The sequence below is a fragment of the Eretmochelys imbricata genome, chromosome 4, assembly GCF_965152235.1.
Source record: "Eretmochelys imbricata isolate rEreImb1 chromosome 4, rEreImb1.hap1, whole genome shotgun sequence".
NCBI classification, from domain to species: domain Eukaryota; kingdom Metazoa; phylum Chordata; order Testudines; family Cheloniidae; genus Eretmochelys; species Eretmochelys imbricata.
The window spans coordinates 4,612,435-4,626,811 of record NC_135575.1 but is presented as its reverse complement, the minus strand read 5'-3'; the positions used below and the strand labels follow the sequence as shown (position 1 = coordinate 4,626,811).

The 14,377-nt window shown below is 55.8% G+C and overlaps 1 protein-coding gene across 1 annotated transcript; it reads right to left on the bottom strand.

Annotated features, from left to right (window-relative positions):
• Nucleotides 1-250: 250 nt before the first annotated feature.
• DUSP4 (dual specificity phosphatase 4) lies at nucleotides 251-12,433 on the bottom strand. Its single transcript, XM_077814290.1, has 4 exons — nucleotides 12,052-12,433; nucleotides 2,496-2,632; nucleotides 1,488-1,707; nucleotides 251-958 (listed from the first exon to the last, which is right to left on the bottom strand). The coding sequence occupies exons 1-4, from the start codon at nucleotides 12,431-12,433 to the stop codon at nucleotides 573-575; spliced, it is 1,125 nt and encodes a 374-aa protein (XP_077670416.1). The 3' UTR covers nucleotides 251-572.
• Between the last annotated feature and the right edge of the window lie 1,944 nt (nucleotides 12,434-14,377).

The following is a 14,377-nucleotide window of genomic DNA, read 5'->3' as shown; positions in this document are numbered from 1 at the left end:
CTTTGAGACCTGCATGCTGTTGTGCTCATAGTTAACACACAAACAGGTTATAGAAATCAGTGACAGCACAAATGTTGCAGTTCAGTATTCGGAGGAAATCACTGCAATAAATCTCACGGGCTCAACTTTGTTTTTAGCAAGTCCATGTTTTAAAACCAGAAGTCTCCTGCCCAGGTTAAAAATATTTCTGCTGGGTGTTTGTTTTGGGGATTTTATTAAAGAAATATTAGGGAAAAAAATCAAAACCAGGCACTTTGGGAAATTGTAATTTTCTTCCCCAAACAAAACTGGTCAGACACATTGTCAGGATTTGTGGAATTCACAACTTCAAGCCTTGCTGCTTAAAAACAAAAAAACAATGAGGTAAGGAGTTTCTCCGCAAAAACAAGGACCCCCATAGGCAGCTCGAAGCCAGCGGCAGACCAGCCGTTATTGCTCGGTGTCGAGGGGAGAGTGGCAATGCTGGCCAGCGAGGCCAGTCAGTTATTGCAGTCTCATGGCTGGCAGCGGCTGGGCGGTCAGCATCCCTCCTGCTGGAGGTGCTGCCTCAGTGCTGTAGTTAGTGCCATGTGCTAACAGCTGGGCGAGGTGGTGATGGGGCTGTGCAGGTAGGGGAGGCTGCTGGGGGTCGTGTGCACCCCCATGGAGACCGGGAAGCTGAACACAAACTGGGAGGTTGGCGTGGAGGAGGCCTTGCCCCGCTCTCTCAGCGGCCCCGGGGGGCTGGCAGCCTCGGCAGCACAGGAGGTGGCCAGCACTTGGGACTCAAACTGCAGCAGCTGCCCCATGAAACTGAAGTTGGGGGAGATAATGCTCCTGCGCTGTTTGACAAACTCAAACGCCTCCTCGAGCTTCACACGCTTCTTCATCATCAGGTAGGCCAAGCAGATGGTGGCAGAGCGGGAGATGCCAGCCTGGCAGTGCACCAGTACCCGGCCGTGGCAGTCCTTCACCGAGTCTGGGGGCAGAAGGGAGGGAGTTGTGAATAGCTCACCCCGCTCACATGGACAGCTCATGAGCACCCCCTGCTGACAAAGGGCCACTGGCACAAGAGACAGGAGCTGGTCAGATGAGGCCACATCTGTACGGAACAGCAGCCACAGCCCTGAAGCCCAGGTGATGGGGGAGCAGGGTCAGAAGCTCCATACAGCTGCTTGCCATTAGGTACCTCTGAGCACCCCTGCCTTCCACTGGGGCAGCAGGTGCTCATCCCTCCGGAAAGCAGGCCCCAGAGCTGGCCCACAGCAGGCACCCAAAGTGAGTGGGTGCTTTAAGGGGACCTTTCCAAACCAGTGTTTAACAGACAGGGGGCCTGCCCCACTACGGTTCTAGATGGGGCACTGGGCCCTGGGAAAATGCACACTTCTCCTAGGCCAGAGGGGAAGCCCTTTGGGTGAGAGAGTAAGCCAGCCCTCCCCCACCCTAGTATCTGCCCTCCCCCACGCCCACCACACAGCTCCCAGGCTTAGCCAACAGCGCACACATACCTATATACTCTATTGCTTCCATGAACCAGGAGCTGATGTCAGCCTTGTGGTTATCCTCCACTGGGATGCACTTGTACTGATAGTGTCCTTCGAAGTGATTGGGACAGTCTGACGAGACGTTCAAGAGGGCCGTGATGCCCAGCGTGTCCAGCATATCCCTCCGGGCTGCGTGATACGCACTGCCAAGGTAGAGGAAAGGAAGGATTTCCACTGGGCCTCCCTGTTTCCGGAGAGAGCAACACAAAGGTCACTGTCAGGGGGGAACATCGCTGGGAAGGCCAGGGGAGAATGTCATGCACAGAAGGGGGAGGAGGCTGAGACCAGCTACCAGCAAAAGCCAGCAAGTCCTGCATCTTCAAGAGTAACACAGGAATTGGGGCATCTTTCGTTTGAATGGCCTACTCATGGCCCCTTGAAGGGGCCTGGTTCCCAGGGTCTCATGCCAGGCCACTAAGAACAGAGACATGCAAAATCACTCCATGCTTCTGGAAATGTAGGTTCTGGTGCCCAGTGAGCAAATAAAACCCTCCAGCTCTGGTGTGAATCTCAAGCGTCTCCACCGAAGCCAGAGTCACTCTTGATTCAGGCCCATGTAACAGCAGACTGCAGCTCCAGCTCGGCAGGCTGCACACAGCCATGACAGACCAGTCCCCAGAGCCGAGAGCGGCACTCATTACAGCAGGCCTTCCCAAATGGGTTACTGCACAACCCTGTTGGAATGGACTATTTCCACCCAGGACCCCAGACAGCACAGGGGACACCCCATGAAAGAGCAAGATGCTGTCCTGCACACAGCATGACCTCGCACGCACTGTCCATGTCAGGTTATGCCATGTGGCTCACAAGTGGTGAGCCAGGAGACGTGGTGGTTTGGGCTCTCGTAGAGACCCCCACCCCCGACGCTCAGGGCGGTACACATTTCATGGCATGTGGGAAAACCCTTTAAACACTGGGACCAAGGTCAGCGTGCATGGTGCTCCAAGCAGGGCTGAAGGATGGGGAAGCTACCTGATCATGCAGGGGGGTCCCACAGGAGCTGCACCCCAGTTCGATCGGCTCTGTGCTGGCTGGTGGAGAAATGCTGCTCAGGGATTTCGTTTTTGCACAGAATTCTGGGTACTCTGAATAAAACCTCTCGTAGCCTCCTGCAATTAAAGAGACAGGCATGAAGGGTCTGGAAAAGCGATTTCATTAGACAAATCTGTCTATAGGAGGCAGCCTGCATTCCCTGCCAACTACAGAGCCTAAGGGCCGACAATGCAGAGACCTGGCAGCTCTACATTTGCCACTAGATGTCACTACTGCAAGGAAACGGCTCCAGGGGGTGGTGTCAGCCATTTCTAGTCTCCATCTCCTAGTCCGGCTCTCAGGGCAATGCTACCCGTGCACAGGGGAGGGCAGGGGAGGGGTCGCCTAGGATGGCTAGACTACCCGCGGGACCGCGCTCCCCCTGGAGTACATGGCACCTCACCTTAAGGAGCATCTGAGCTCGCAAGGGGCTATGCTCTGCCCCTCCTCTGGGCTCCCACGGAGGCATGAGCAGCTCCAGGAAAACCAAGACAAGGGCATTGCAGCAGCTCAGCACTTTCCAGGATCGGGCCATTGGCTCCCAATGTCCCTGCTCAGGGCTAACTTTTCCCCAGCCCCCGGGTGGCCCTTGTGGGCAGCACACACAGCATCTCACTTGAAATCCAGCAGCCAAGGGGTGGGGTGGGCGAGCACTGTCTCAGCAATACACTTCTGCTCTCCATGACTGTGTGTTTCCACCACCCAGCAGTCCCTCATCCCAGCTGAGGAGAGACCCCCTCGTGTCTTCCTGTCGGTCACCCAGCATACCTACCCCATCCCTGCACGGAAGTTACAGAATAACCACCATGCTGGCAAAATCCAGCCCCGTGTCAGCATTTCTATAATGCAAGTAAACAGAAGCACCATCCTGGTACCCATGCTGGGCTCAGACCATGTCCTCATGGGGAATCAGCCCCCTTCCAGCCACCATTGCAAGCCCCCAGTGCACATAGGAAAGTTGCCATTTACACTGGTTGAATTTTGTCCCCTCCCCTGCTCTGCAGGGGCAGAGATCATTGGTCCTCTCCTGATCTCCTTACACTAGTGGCTGGTATGAGGGTAACCCCCAGTACAGAATCGGTCTTGGATTATTCCATTTTGTGGGTTGCAGCACCATGGCAAGCCAACGCTTATCTGCTCCCACTGAGGTCAGTGGCACAGGATGGGGCTCCATGTGAGTGTGGGTTCATGCACTCAAAGGGCAACATTGCCAGGGACTCACAAGACTGCCCTTGGCACGCACAGAGCATGAGAAGACACACGCCCACGAGCCTGGCTGCAGGAAGGGCCCCAGACTGCCGTTACATGCCAGACAGTTCCCTGCAGCAGAGCTGTGTCCAAGGCACAGCTGTGCACAGACTCCGTTCTGAGCCGCAGACCCTGCCAATGCCCTCATTCACACCCTCGGCACAAGCCTGGCCGCCAGGATCTGCCCCCCGCCACAAAAATCCCACGCGGGGCAGAATTCTGCTCCACTGCACTTCCCGTGGCTACAGCAGCGGAATGCCAGGGAGGGACCCGAACCAGACGCCAGCCAACCGTGCGTCACAACCTCCGTTCTCAAGGGATGCTTTCGGCAGGCCTGCCATCGATCTGGCAGAGGTTCTGTACCAGTGGAGCGTGACCCCAACCCTTCCGAGGGGAGTCACCAGCAGACTCCAACTGTGTTCGAAAGAGGGTCACGCCGCTGGGGCTAGGAGGTCAGTGCGGGGCAGAGGATCTCTGGCACAGGGCATTAGTAGCTGACTATGGCCCCAGCAGTAGCCTATCTAGCCCTCCCCACCAATGACAGTTGGGGAAGGGGCGGGGCAGACTCAGTGCTCCTTTATCAATCGTCACTCTTAGTCGCTCACACTAGGGCAGTCTCCAGAGACTCCAGGAGCGTGCTCCGTGCGGGTACGTACACAGAAATACAGCCCCTGCCCCACCGAGCTGGCAGATCCAGATTTCACAGCCCATCTATAATTTTATTTTGCTTAAAGAAGTTTGCCCAAATGCAAGTGTAGCTCTGGGAAGTGGTTAGGAGCCAACTAGTACCTTCACTCTCTCAGGGGTGCTAGAATCTCCTTCCCAAGGCTGCTCTGTCTTCAGGCTGAAAAATCCTCTTGATCCATTAAGTAGCTTTTAGCTTGGAAGGGGAGGGGGACAGCAAGATTTTGTCAGAGTAGATAATAGGAGACTGTCCTGCCATCCTTATCTGCGAGAGTTTCCAAAAAGAACAACCTTGCAAAGGCAATTGTTCTGAGTTGTTTATACCAAGGGGGAAAAACCTGACAATTTTGATGGGCAAAAAAACCCCAAAAACATCACATCTTCAAAGGCACCATAGTCCAGAGACTGAAAAGCCAGCTGGACAGAGCTGGAGTAAAACAGTTGCATGCTAGCTCAAGTGATAATGGAGAGCAGAAAACAGGTTATTGCCAGCTTTCAAAATTAAACTGGTGGGGCCATGACAGGGTAGCTTCTGTCACGCTGTCTAAAGGAGGTGACATTTGCAATGTCCGAGACTTCTCTTTTCAAGCTACATTGGCCTGCTACCCTATCTTCCCATTCACACTGATCACTAGTTCCATCCGTTTGGAAAGAGGACCACATTGGAGTAAAGGTTTTTACCCTCTCCACCCCCAAGTCCAAGATATCACTTGAAAGTACGAAATCAAATGAACTCACAACCCTGTGCTGAGCATCAGATCTAACAAGAGTTATATAAATGACTGGGGGGGGGTGGGGAGAGAGAAATCAGACTGTTTACCTTGTATCTCATGCTATAATTTACACTTGTGTGGAGCAACTGAAATTCACCTTGTGTAGTCATTTATACCTATGCAAGTTAGGTTTTGCTAGCAGATCGGTATGGTTTTAGATGGTGGGGGGGAATCAGATGCTTATTGTCATCAAGAAGCTCTGGATCTATGCTGTTCTACCTCATCACAAGTAGTCTTCTTGCCCTTTCCCCACACTGCAGTCCTCTGCTCAAAGAAGCTTTTTAAAAATTAACTCTTGGCCTAGTTCCCCCATGCCTTACAGTTTATGGAATCAGACAGACAATGCTTATCCCTGTGATTAAGGGTTTGCTGTATCACACTTACAGATATTAAAAAAGAAAACCCACACAAACACAGATCTGATGATGCTGTGGAAACAGCTTGTTGGTTTTCGTAATTGTCCATGTGATAGTCAATCACAGATGGCTTCATATTTTCCTACTAACAGACAAAACAGAGCTGTTATTGATTGGCTCTCTAGTGCAGGGACTCAAATGTCATCTGTTTACCTCCAGGGATATTTCTCTCTCTTTTAAAGACTAATGATCTTTGAGTCCTTGTAAATGTTGACCTCTGTTAAAAATCCATATTGTGCATGTAACTAAGCTGTTTTATCATCACTGCAGGAATCTAGCCACAGTAGGGCTGTGTCTACACTATGTACCTTTTAGCAACACAGCTATGCCACTAAAAGGTGTGCAGTGTAGCTGCTCTCTGTCAGCAGGAGAGCTCTCCTGCCAACAAAAAATCCCCCCCCCCAAATGACCAGTGTCATTGTCATTACCGACAAACTGCTGTTCACAGCGGCGCTTTTTGTTGGTAAAAAGCTTTTGTCACTTGGGGTGGGTGTTTCTAAGTTTTACTGATGGAAGTCCGGTGTCATAGAATATCAGGGTTGGAAGGGACCCCAGGTGGTCATCTAGTCCAACCCCCTGCTCAAAGCAGGACCAATTCCCAGTTAAATCATCCCAGCCAGGGCTTTGTCAAGCCTGACCTTAAAAACCTCTAAGGAAGGAGATTCTACCACCTCCCTAGGTAACGCATTCCAGTGTTTCGCCACCCTCCTAGTGAAAAAGTTTTTCCTAATATCCAATCTAAACCTCCCCCACTGCAACTTGAGACCATTACTCCTCGTTCTGTCATCTGCTACCATTGAGAACAGTCTAGAGCCATCCTCTTTGGAATCCCCTTTCAGGTAGTTGAAAGCAGCTATCAAATCCCCCCTCATTCTTCTCTTCTGCAGGCTAAACAATCCCAGCTCCCTCAGCCTCTCCTCATAAGTCATGTGTTCTAGACCCCTAATCATTTTTGTTGCCCTTCGCTGGACTCTCTCCAATTTATCCACATCCTTCTTGTAGTGTGGGGCCCAAAACTGGACACACTACTCCAGATGAGGCCTCACCAATGTCGAATAGAGGGGAACGATCACGTCCCTCGATCTGCTGGCTATGCCCCTACTTATACATCCCAAAATGCCATTGGCCTTCTTGGCAACAAGGGCACACTGCTGACTCATATCCAGCTTCTCGTCCACTGTCACCCCTAGGTCCTTTTCCGCAGAACTGCTGCCTAGCCATTCGGTCCCTAGTCTGTAGCGGTGCACTGGGTTCTTCCGTCCTAAGTGCAGGACCCTGCACTTATCCTTATTGAACCTCATCAGATTTCTTTTGGCCCAATCCTCCAATTTGTCTAGGTCCCTCTGTATCCTATCCCTCCCCTCCAGCGTATCTACCACTCCTCCCAGTTTAGTATCATCCGCAAATTTGCTGAGAGTGCAATCCACACCATCCTCCAGATCATTTATGAAGATATTGAACAAAACCGGCCCCAGGACCGACCCCTGGGGCACTCCACTTTGTCCACAAAGCCTAAGGTAGTTGCTGAAATCTTAATCCACAGATGTGTTTCATCCCAGCCAGACTACTGCAGTTCTGGGTTTGCAGGCCTTGCAATTACTGTTCCTTGATGGCAACTTCTATAAAACCCAGCAGACTGATTACTTGGCCTACATTTCGCCTTCCAGCATCCTGCCCCATATTAGAAGGGCATTCACTGAAATACAGCACTCGGTAGATTTCCGGTATGCTTAGTCGTCAGGTGTCTCAGGCCTCTGAGGAGATCAACACATCACATCCTCATGTACCCTTATTTCTCTAGATCCCAGGTTCTGCCTGTTTCTCATTGCCTTTGAGGTGTGACTCTGTAGCATGGCCAGCAGCAAAAAAGAACTGCAAGAAGAAGATGGAAGAGCATCCACTGTCCAACAGCCACCGCGCAACAGGGGAGCTGGCAGCTGCTGCCTTCATAGAAACACTCATGCTCTGGAAGGAATAACAGAAAAGGGTAGGATGACAATTCATTGTGAGCTGGTGGGGGTGTTACACAACACCTTCTCTTTACAACTGCAAGACTCCCACGTGAGATTACCTTTTGCCGGAATTCTGGTTTCTCTTCTTGTTTAATACCTATGAAGAGTTTTCATGTTTTAGGACTATTTTAACTAAGTCTCTAGGGCTTGGATCTTGAAGCCATCACACCCAGGGGAAACTCCCAGACACTGGTGCTGTGTGTGTCTCAGAGGACAGAGCTGAACCACCATAGCATCAGGCCACAGGTTGTTCCCCACCGTCAGCTTCCAGATGGCACCTCTGTCTTCCAGGCAGGAATGGGCAGGCCCAGCGTGAAATCCGGGCCCCACTGACATCAAAGGTTGTTTTGCCATCGACTGCAATGACTCATTCATTGATTCATTCATTCATGCAATGAGATTCAGCTCTCAGTCACTCCAGCCTAAATGAAGCTGGACAGCAATGAAATACTCAGAATCCGGCCCTAAAGCCATGTTAATTGTGAGCTATGCGTCTTGGCTGTGCAATTCTTTATGTCGTCCATCCTCAATAAAGGTTGTGATTTAGTTCTAAAGTTTGATTGCACTGGTAAAAAAAACTGAACTGGAAATTTGCATTGACTGTATGCACCTAGTGGGAACAGGCCCAGCTTCAGCAAAGCACTCCAACAGGTTGATGTGTGCACGCACTTAAATTCCTCCCTGTTCACCCCCTCCTGAAGTCAATGGGATTTTTTTGCAGGATCAAGGCCAGAGAGAAAGGATACCTCCCCCTCCACACACACAATTTGCTGCCTGATTTAACAATCTGATGCTAACATTTCACTCCATCCGGAGGTTCTGCTGCTCGTATTATTGAATGATGTTCCCCTAACCCTTTTTCTTGATAGGCAGCCTGTGTATTAAAACACTGCACTCCATGACAGACAGAACCCCAAGGCGGGATTACAAGTAATACGAAGTCGCTGGTCTAGAAGAATGTCATAGCTTTCATTACAGCAACTGTAGGCAGGCAGGGTGGTCTAGGGAAAGGCCTGTGGAGCTGCACGTTCTTGGGTCTTAATTGTGATTTAGCCACTGCGTCACTGCGTTTGGGAAGACATTCGGATCTCCTTGTACTCCACTTAACCCAGCTGCACGACTGCTTTAAAGCCTGGTTTCACTCTACAGCGGATACGACAGGTCAGCTCACCTGACTCCCATTAGTCGAACAGTAACCCCATGCACAACTTAAAAAAAGACAGGTTACAGTGAATTTAACGTAACAGATGGGGGGGTCTGATATTGCTCCCACTGACTTCATTAGGAGAAAGTTTACCCTCACCCCCATGTCACGTGCCATACGAACACCCTTAGGTGTAACATGTCTTTCTTGTGAAAAAGCTTTGAGATTTTACATATAATCTAAGACTGGAGAACCAAAGGGTCAAGTTTTACAGGAAGGAATAATTCATAGTCAAACAAGTGACAAGAAACCAAGTCAGGCCCAATTTTTTTTAAATGTAAAAGTGAATCTAGTCAGCCATGGTATTCAAACAAGCCAGCATTTCACGTTTGCAAAAAGACCAAACACATTTATAGTAGATGCCATTGCTATGTAAGTGTTTAGTCTTAGAAAAGCACCGCTGTTTTTACTGTGCCTAGCACAACGTAAATGTCAAATATTATGTTTAACCAATCTGTTAACGGACTCACCATCATCTAATGGCACACACAGATCCCTACGTAAAACCAACAGATTCAAACTTGTTAGCTGAAAGACAAAAATGTAATTCCACTGGCGGCTCACTTTACCCAAACACACACAGAAGTAGAAGAAAAATTTATTTTAAAAAAAATGGTCATTACTGTCGGTCTGCTTTTAAAATAGTGACTATTGGAGGCAGACAGTTTATAAAAACAATAATCAGCAGCTGATAAATCTCTGGAACTGGGTGGTCTTTCTACTACAGTGAACCACACTTCAGACGACTTTTGCTCAAGCAAAATCTGCCTTCAGCAACCCAGCCACACCAGCATCCCAATGTGGACACTTTTTTTAAAAAACAAAAAAACAAAAAAAACAACGTTTCATTTGAATCAAATTAGTTCCATCTACCCAGTCTAAAGATCTGCGTAGTTCTGTCATTACCAATCCATCTCCCACTGATCTCAGTCTGCTTTAAAGTTGGACATAGCTGAAGAGCACCAGAGAAACAGAATATATTCTAAATATCAAGCTTGATGGAGAACAACATTCCTGAAATTTTATTAAAAACGTGCACGTGGATCCCATCTGGTTTATCCTAAAACTCGTGCTTAGCTTGTAAGAGACCTTTTGGACCTCAGGGTCAAGGCTATACTTCGAAAAATAAGGTAGTAGGTCAGGTGTCAGAGTAGCAGCCGTGTCAGTCTGTACCCACAAAAACAAAAGGAGGACTTGTGGCACCTTAGAGACTAACCCATTTCTTTGAGCATAAGCTTTCGTGAACTACAGGTCACTTCATCGGCTGCATACAGTGGACAATACAGTGGGGAGAGGTTATAAAAATACAGTGGGGAGATTTTATATTTATATTTCATAAAATCTCCCCATTGTATTGTCCACTGCATGCATCCGATGAAGTGAGCTGCAGCTCACGAGAGCTTATGCTCAAATAAATGGGTTAGTCTCTAAGGTGCCGCAAGTCCTCCTGTTCTTTTCCTAGTAGTCCAGTTAAGCTGGACACAGAGAATTGACTAATTATAGCATTGTTCTTATCATTAAACCCTGTTAGTTAGCAAAATCAGCACACCCCCAGTCTGACTGCAAAACTCTAGACCCAAAAAAGGACACGCAGGGGCACCAGAACCCTTCAAGAAGGGTTGTTTGGGTTTTTTTTTTTTTTTTAATTACATTATTGCTTTATCCTAAAAACACCACAGAAAGACGAGTGGAGAAAATGAAATCCTCCTTGCGCTCAGACAGGTTTCTTTTGTCCTGAGACCACCACATTATTCCAGGCAGTCAGGAACGTTAACACGGTTCTATACAGGAATAAAGCAGAGTTCCCTTCAAAAAGCACATTCCAGCTGCCACACCACCGCACCCGCCCGCAAACAGAAGCGAATTTGGCTGCGCGCTTCTAGATCCCGTTTGATCTTTGTCACAAACACTCAGCTCCGGTGGTTCCGCCTCCCCCGGTAAAATGTTAACAAGGGGGTGGGGGGGAGAAAACCAGGAAACCTAAACCGAAAAAAAAATCCTGCAACTCGCCTTCGCGGTTCAAGCAAAGGTCACCAGTAGCATTTCCCCAACAGCTGGCCGGTCAAACGGGCAGGAACCAACTGGAGCAGACAATAAACCCGCTGTCCGCGGGCCCACCCTAAGCCACAGGCGTGCTGCCGAGGCAGCCTCCAGCTCCCAAAGGGGAAGGAAGGCGGCGGGGGGGGGTCCTTTGATCCCCCCCCCCCAGGTCTGCAGGCTGGCTGGGCGGGCGAAAGAATGAATGGAATGTGCCCGTGTGAACGGAAGAAAGGAAACGCAGGATCCGCCCCCCCCGCCCCGCACGGCACCCGGAGCCTGCCTGCCAGCCCCGCAGCCGACGAAAACAGCACGGCCCATGGGTCACACTCAGCCCCCTGCGAGCCTTGCAATGTGTGCACGGCCCCCCCCCTCGCCCCGCTGCACGGGGCTCCAGCCCCCCCCCTCCCCCGACTCTCCCAACCCCCCCTCCCGCTGCACGGGACTCCAGCTCCAGCCCCCCCCACACCTCCATGCACGAGGCTCCACACACCCCCCCCCCCACGCACCCCCAGCACCTCCATGCACAGAGCTCCACACACACACCCAGCCCCCCCCCAGCTGCACGGGGCTCCCCTCACACCTCCATGCACGAGGCTCCACACCCCCCCCACGCACCCCCAGCACCTCCATGCACAGAGCTCCACACACACACCCAGCCCCCCCCCCCCAGCTGCACGGGGCTCCCCTCACACCTCCATGCACGAGGCTCCACACCCCCCCCACGCACCCCCAGCACCTCCATGCACAGAGCTCCACACACACACCCAGCCCCCCCCCCCCAGCTGCACGGGGCTCCCCTCACACCTCCATGCACGAGGCTCCACACCCCCCCCCCCACGCACCCCCATGCACAGAGCTCCACACACACACCCAGCCCCCCCCCCAGCTGCACGGGGCTCCCCTCACACCTCCATGCACGAGGCTCCACACACCCCCCACGCACCCCCAGCACCTCCATGCACAGAGCTCCACACACACACCCAGGACCCCCCCCCAGCTGCACGGGGCTCCCCCCACACACCTCCATGCACGGGGCTCCACCCCCAGCCCCCCCCCCCCACCTCCATACACGGAGCTCCACACACCCCCCCCCCCCACGCACCCCCAGCCCGGTCGCACCTTTGAGCAGGCGGATGTCGGCGCGCGCCGTGTCGCGGCGCAGCGCCCGCACCACCAGCCAGACGGTGCTGTCCTCCCGCAGGCTCTCGGCGCGGGCGCTGCGCTCGTCGTAGAGCACCACGGCGGGGAAGAGGCCGGCGCGCAGGCGGGCGCGCACCTCGCCCTCGGCCGGCAGGATCTGCTCCAGGCTGACGGCGCCCTTGGCGCGGCGCCGCACGATGCTGTTGCAGCGCACGCTGAGCGCGCCGCGGATGTGGCCGGCGCCGTGGGCCAGGAAGGGCCGGCAGTCCAGCAGCAGCAGCGGCGGGCAGCGCCCGGGGCCCGCCTCGCGCCGCAGCAGCCGCCGCAGCGCGCTGCCCTCCACCTCGCGCAGCTCCCCCATGGCGCGCGGGCGGGCAGCGGGGCCGCGCGGCCGGGAGCCCTGGCGGAGGCGCTCGGGCCCGGCCCTTTACAGCGCCCGGCCCCGCCCCGCCGCCGCGCGCCGGCCGCTGAATGGAGCGCGGGGCCCGCCCGCCCCGCGTCACCGCCATTCACAAAACCCGGCGGGGCGGGGCGGAGGGGGCGGCGCTGCTCCGGCTGGTGAATGGGGCCGCGGGGGGGATGGGCGGGCGCCGTGCGAGGCCGCTGTCCCCGGGGGCGCGGGGCACGGCTCCTCTGCTGGGGGCCCACAGGGCTAGGGGCCTCTCCTCTGCTAGGGGCCCTCGGGGCCGGCTCCTCTGCTGGGGGCCCACAGGGCCGGGGGCCTCTCCTCTGCTGGGGGCCCTCGGGGCCGGCTCCTCTGCTGGGGGCCCACAGGGCCGGGGGGCCTCTCCTCTGCTGGGGGCCCTCGGGGCACGGCTCCTCTGCTGGGGGCCCTCGGGGCACGGCTCCTCTGCTGGGGGCCCACAGGGCCGGGGGCCTCTCCTCTGCTGGGGGCCCTCGGGGCACGGCTCCTCTGCTGGGGGCCCACAGGGCCGGGGGCCTCTCCTCTGCTGGGGGCCCTCGGGGCACGGCTCCTCTGCTGGGGGCCCACAGGGCCGGGGGCCTCTCCTCTGCTGGGGGCCCTCGGGGCCGGCTCCTCTGCTGGGGGCCCTCGGGGCCGGCTCCTCTGCTGGGGGCCCTCGGGGCCGGCTCCTCTGCTGGGGGCCCTCGGGGCCGGCTCCTCTGCTGGGGGCCCACAGGGCCGGGGGGCCTCTCCTCTGCTGGGGGCCCTCGGGGCACGGCTCCTCTGCTGGGGGCCCACAGGGCCGGGGGGCCTCTCCTCTGCTGGGGGCCCTCGGGGCACGGCTCCTCTGCTGGGGGCCCACAGGGCCGGGGGGCCTCTCCTCTGCTGGGGGCCCTCGGGGCACGGCTCCTCTGCTGGGGGCCCACAGGGCCGGGGGCCTCTCCTCTGCTGGGGGCCCTCGGGGCCGGCTCCTCTGCTGGGGGCCCTCGGGGCCGGCTCCTCTGCTGGGGGCCCACAGGGCCGGGGGGCCTCTCCTCTGCTGGGGGCCCTCGGGGCACGGCTCCTCTGCTGGGGGCCCACAGGGCCGGGGGGCCTCTCCTCTGCTGGGGGCCCTCGGGGCACGGCTCCTCTGCTGGGGGCCCACAGGGCCGGGGGGCCTCTCCTCTGCTGGGGGCCCTCGGGGCACGGCTCCTCTGCTGGGGGCCCACAGGGCCGGGGGGCCTCTCCTCTGCTGGGGGCCCTCGGGGCACGGCTCCTCTGCTGGGGGCCCACAGGGCCGGGGGGCCTCTCCTCTGCTGGGGGCCCTCGGGGCACGGCTCCTCTGCTGGGGGCCCACAGGGCCGGGGGCCTCTCCTCTGCTGGGGGCCCTCGGGGCACGGCTCCTCTGCTGGGGGCCCACAGGGCTAGGGGCCTCTCCTCTGCCGGGGGCCCTCGGGGCCGGCTCCTCTGCCGGGGGCCCTCGGGGCCGGGGGCCGGCTCCTCTGCTGGGGGCCTACAGGGCCGGGGGCCTCTGCTCTGCTTGGGGTCCTCGGGGCTGGCTTCTCTGCTGGGGGCCCACAGGGCTGGGGGCCGGCTCCTCTGCTGGGAGTCCTCGGGGCCAGCTTTTCTGCTGGGGGCCCATAGGGCCAGGGGCCTCTCCTCTGCTGGGGGTCCTTGGGGCACGGCTTCTCTGCTGGGGGCCCATATGGCCAGGGGCTGGCTTCTCTGCTGGGAGCCCACAGGGCCAGGGGCCTCTCCTCTGCTGGGGGTCCTCGGGGCATGGCTCCTCTGCTGGGGGCCCACAGGGCCAGGGGCCTCTCCTCTGCTGGGGGTCCTCGGGGCACGGCTCCTCTGCTGGGGGCCCACAGGGCCAGGGGCCTCTCCTCTGCTGGGGGTCCTCGGGGCACGGCTCCTCTGCTGGGG

What these genes read in the sequence shown, in the direction of transcription:
- DUSP4 (XM_077814290.1), bottom strand. Translation starts at nt 12,433, where the DNA reads ATGGGGGAGCTGCGCGAGGTGGAGGGCAGCGCGCTGCGGCGGCTGCTG. An exon ending in CGACATCCGCCTGCTCAAAG is followed by an intron (nt 2,633 to 12,051) that starts GTGCGACCGGGC and finishes CTTTAATTGCAG; the next exon opens with GAGGCTACGAGAGGTTTTAT. An exon ending in GGAAGCAATAGAGTATATAG is followed by an intron (nt 959 to 1,487) that starts GTATGTGTGCGC and finishes TTCTGCCCCCAG; the next exon opens with ACTCGGTGAAGGACTGCCAC.